The sequence below is a fragment of the Solanum pennellii genome, chromosome 1 (assembly GCF_001406875.1).
Source record: "Solanum pennellii chromosome 1, SPENNV200".
NCBI lineage: Eukaryota > Viridiplantae > Streptophyta > Magnoliopsida > Solanales > Solanaceae > Solanum > Solanum pennellii.
The window spans coordinates 85,988,764-85,993,952 of NC_028637.1; the positions used below are offsets into that span (position 1 = coordinate 85,988,764).

Below are 5,189 nucleotides of genomic sequence, written 5' to 3' on the forward strand. Positions count from 1 at the left end.
AGATGCTTTCATGAGTAATTCTGATTTATGCTAAGGTTTATTTACGAGTTATTTGGCTTTCTCTGCACTTTAATTACCTTCATAGTTATTCTTTATGTTAATAATATAGTCTTCTTATTTTTATAGGACAATACACATAGTTTATTGATGTATACTCTATCTATGTTCATGATTAATTACCAAAAGAGGATTTATATCGAATATACAAACAAGACACATACATAGTAGTACTATTTTTATAAAGTGATAATGGAATAGAATACAACCTATTGTTATTCAAGATAAATCTAGGTAATGAGGGATATTGGTGGGAATCCACCGGTCACCATTTATAAAATTTCTAACGGTAAAAAATGATGCAATATTAGGATCCGTAGTGACGGATGCCCATGTCACACGTCCCTTTGTGACAGCACCTGGTCCTCTATTTTTGTACTCCAAATAATATGGTCGACGACTAATACTGGATTTATTTGTTGATTCAATCCACTCAACCCATCCTCTAGGATCTATCAAATCATCGATATAGCTTTTCATTATCACAGTCCTAGAAAATATACCCCATGGCCGACCTAAATATGTCGTGACGTCTGATTTCTTCAAATCGGGGGTAGCTTTTATCGTGCAATTTTGAAGCACTATTCCAGATTTGGAGGACTCAAGCTCTCTTTGTTGCGCTATGATTGTGTTATATTGCCTCGCCATTGGAGTGCGAGCTTCAATCAAACAGTTTTGGAACACTGCTATAGCGTCACCACATATGAAATCTACCGTGCCATAGATTTTACAATCACGGTAGAATTGACGTCGCTTTTTAGCATATAAAGTGTCTTGATACCCGTCGAATCGGCATTTATAAAATGACACCGAATCTGCTTCAATTCTTAATGCCACTGCCTGATGTTTTATGGGTCCCGCATTATTTCTAAAAGTTAAGTCTTGAGCTATGAAACCATTGCCAAGAACACCTGTAAATTAAATACGAATAAACGATTATAGTTCATCAAAAATTGATAAAATTATATATAGAGAGAGAGGGACTTACCAACGGTTGCGGTATCATATGTTTTGTAGCCGTCGGCAAAACTTCTATTACCCGTTATTATCGTATTATCCATCCCTTCTCCGATCAAGACTATATTAATCTTCTTTTTATCAACTCTAATATATTCCTCATACGTGCCTTTCTTAATCTTTATGAAGAATGGCTTGACACTGTGATCGGGGGCCGCCAATATTGCTCCAGCAATTGTATTGAAATTTCCGGTCCCATCTTTAGAAACAATCGCGTTATAAGATGTTTCTGTTATCAATTGACTTTCAACACATACAACTATAGTTATAGCGAATAACATCATTATATACCCTGCATTAAAAATAAATTTGATGATTTTATGAACAAGAATTACAACTACAATCTAGACATATAAAGAAAGATACCGTAAAAACTATTTTTGATGGCCATTGCAAAGTTGATAAATTGGCAGCAATTCTTCTTGATAGTGGAAGAGTTTTACTTTTTCTTAATATTGTAATATTGTCCAAGCTTGACAACCCCATCCTTTATATTGTAGTAACCTTTTACTCTTTCTTGCACGTTTAAATTTTTGCATACATTTGTAAAATGTCATTTTTAAAGACTCTTTTGTTGGACACCTATATGTCATCTTCATTTCATTGATCTTTTCTATCATTTACTTACCTTGGTAATATGTAATTGTAGTAACATTTTAATTCTTAGCTTAGTTATGGTATTCCTTCTTCTTTTTTCATCTTTTCTTATTTGGAGGGAATCATTTTGTGACTTTTGTAAACTTTTCATTTTGTGAAAATACAATCTTGTACTTTCTTCACTTTTAAAAAAAATAATATTTTAGCTTTTATAACATTCTCCAAAATAAGCGATTTTTTTTAACAATATGAAGAAGATATTATTTTTTGTTTTTTTCTTCAAATTTAATCCTTACAACTTAAAATGCATAAGAATTTTTATTAAAAATAACATGGGTACATTTTATAAATGACAACAAAGTGTAAAAGCCGGTTAAGATTAGTCCTTTCTTTTGTTTTCGTCTTCGATTTATTATCTTGTAATATTTTGTATTAAATTTTAATATTTTGAATTTCATTATAAATTTTTTATTTCATCACTCATAAAGACCGCTCGATGCGTCAAAATAACTCTAAAATGGAATTGGAATGGGACATTTTATAAGTGGATCTTTGCCTATAAGTCATACTAACCTTTAAGTAATTTATCAGAGAAAAAAAGTCTAATTTTTTTATGCAATTTCATAATCCCTCTCCTTTCTCGGATGGATTTCATAGCCATTAAGTACCTATAATCTTAAAGTTGTAGGTTTGGATCATCAAAAAAGTAAAAAGATAGTAATATGCTAATACATGTGTCCTTAAACTTGTAATAACGTGACTTTCATTCACCCTATATTTGTAATTGAACTCGCTACTCTTTTATCTCCTCATGTATGTTAAACTAGTGAATTTAATCGCGCTGCGCGCGATTTTAATTTTTTTTATATAGATTGTGTTTATATATTTCTAATAAAATTTATGCACAAATTATACTTTCATTTCAATTATTTCTTTAAAAGATCTTTAATTTATATATTATTTATAATCACTTAAAAGTTTTTAATCTTCTATAGGTACTCGTGTAATAAACTTATAAGTGAAAGAAAAAACAATTATTTTTCTTAATAGGAAGTAGAGAAAGAAAAGAATTTCAAGAAAATTCGTATATATTTTGAGCATATATATAAAATCGTTTTTAAACTTATTTTTTTCTAAAAAATGAAGAACCACAAATACATATACAAATATACTTATCAAAAAAAGAAGAAAAAAATAAGAACCACAAAGTATATTGTCTATATCGATTTTCCGAACATTGAGACTAAATGAATCATAAGAAATTTGGAGAAAAACATCATTATACTTTTTTTAAAAAATAAACCAACAAACATTATAAATTATCTTACAAAGTTTTTAAAAGTATTGAATTTGACAATCTCTATATGTATTTGGAGCTTGTGTTCTTTAGGGTTTTAGCCTCTTCATCCTCTTCTTATAATTGATTTATCATATGCTTGTATTCCATTTAATGTAATATATATTGTTACTTATGTTTGATTGAACATTGTTTGGTACAATAAAAGAAGTTACAAAATATGTATGAATTATTTCAACTTCACTGCAACGATATATTTGTAATAAAAAAGTTAAGTTTTGTCTCTATTGTTAAATCAATGATACATAAAAATAGCTCTCAAAATTACAATGTCAATTAAGAATTAGAAAAATGTTTATGATTTTTGTAGAGTATATACATTTCGATCTCATTTTATTTTGTTTCTTATATTTTTTTTAATCATATTAATGTGAGAAACATTGAATCTTATAGTATTTTTCGTACATATTTCAAAATATTTAATTTTAATTCTAAAATAATGAATTAATCTAATTCAATTGCGCGTCGAAAATAGTGAAATTAAGCATAAAAAGGTAAAATATGATAAGTAAAATGAACGGAAGCAATAATTACTTTAGAATTCAACATTGAGGTAGATGTTATAGGTCGAATTATGAGACTCATTGATGTAAATTATAACACATGATATCAAACTTTATCAAATATTGAGTAAGAAATATTTTAATAAAGAGATTTCCAAGTAGTTCTCAACCAAAAGAATACATCAATTATGTAGTAATTGAAATATAGTATGAGACTCCTTGATTTATCAAAATATCAAGATTTGAATGTTGAGTAAGAATTAATAAAGAAATAATAATATAGTTCTCAATCAAAACAATACATACCTTAATTTGGCCGTAAGAATGAATTCATTAAGTTTTATCAAAATACAATATTTAATATCACATGAATTTTTCAAGATAAAGTATGAAAGATGCAAATTAAAAATAAAATACTGTAAATCTGCAAAGTAAAAATTGATATTATTCCTTTGAGTTATAACACGTAATCCTACCCCAATTTAGTATATAATAATATCAAAAAAATATAAAGAATATATTTAAACTAACTTAATATGCATATCACACAATTTTTTTTTTGACTTTTTGTGTGTGTAAAATTAGACATTTTAACCTCTAGGCATAAACGCAACGACTTGCAAAAGTGAAGCTTCACAATCACAAAAAATAAATAAAGAATATAAAAGAACATAAAGAAACACATACATAAGACATTGAATGATTAATTGTTCAATTTAATTGGATTATAATTATTGTTCAATATTCATCCATGAAAAAATGAGCAAAACGGATGTAAAATGTAAAATCTAAAATGTATCAATTATTTAGTTAAAATAATGATGACTTTTGGTCTTTCTAAATTAATGTAAGTGATGTATAATTTTTAGATTTTTAAATAAATTATATAAATGTAAAAAATTAAGAAACTATCAAAAATTCAGAAAATAAGTAAATGTCATTCTTGACTTTAGAAGCATGCCACATCACCTCTCCTACGATAAAATTATAAGAAGAAAGCTGAAAACAGAAAATCAAATAACACATTTGTAGTTTACTTTTTTGTACATATAATTTAATAGAAAAAAAAATTATATTTAAAATTCGTGATGAACTTTTAATAACAGACTACTTATAAAAAATAACAAAAAATCTTAAGTACTTCAACTAATATATATATAAAATTAGGGAAGCAACATTAAACTTGTTACTCATCATGTGAAGGATGAAAAACATTTCTTTAGTCTCGAATCTTGATTATTTTGCGTTTCTCTAACATGCTCCTTTAGTCATATACCTGCAAAATAAGAAGTTCGACTCCATATGTTGCAACCAGTCAGTACATGTAAAAACTGAAAACGAAAATTTGAAAAAAAACCATTCAAACAAAAATATTTAACCATAATATCCTAAATCATTGAGATGATAACAGTTTTTGTCATATGTAATAACAAACTATTTACAAAAAAAAAAATCTTAAGCACTTCAACTAATATATATAAAATTAGGAAAGCAACATTAAACTTGTTAGTCATTATGTGGAGGATAAAAGCATTTCTTTAGTCTCGAATCTTGATTATCTTGCGCTCCTCTAACATGCTCGTTTGAACCTATACCTGCAAAATAAGAAGTTCGACTCCATATGTTTGAACCAATCAGTACATATAAAAACTGAAATG

General features: G+C 27.2%; 1 protein-coding gene across 1 annotated transcript; it reads right to left on the minus strand.

Moving 5' to 3' along the window:
* Positions 1-276: 276 nt before the first annotated feature.
* Positions 277-1,356, minus strand: LOC107032024 (probable pectinesterase 56). The gene is made up of 2 exons (XM_027914955.1): positions 1,046-1,356; positions 277-968 (listed from the first exon to the last, which is right to left on the minus strand). The coding sequence occupies exons 1-2, from the start codon at positions 1,353-1,355 to the stop codon at positions 277-279; spliced, it is 1,002 nt and encodes a 333-aa protein (XP_027770756.1). The 5' UTR covers position 1,356.
* Between the last annotated feature and the right edge of the window lie 3,833 nt (positions 1,357-5,189).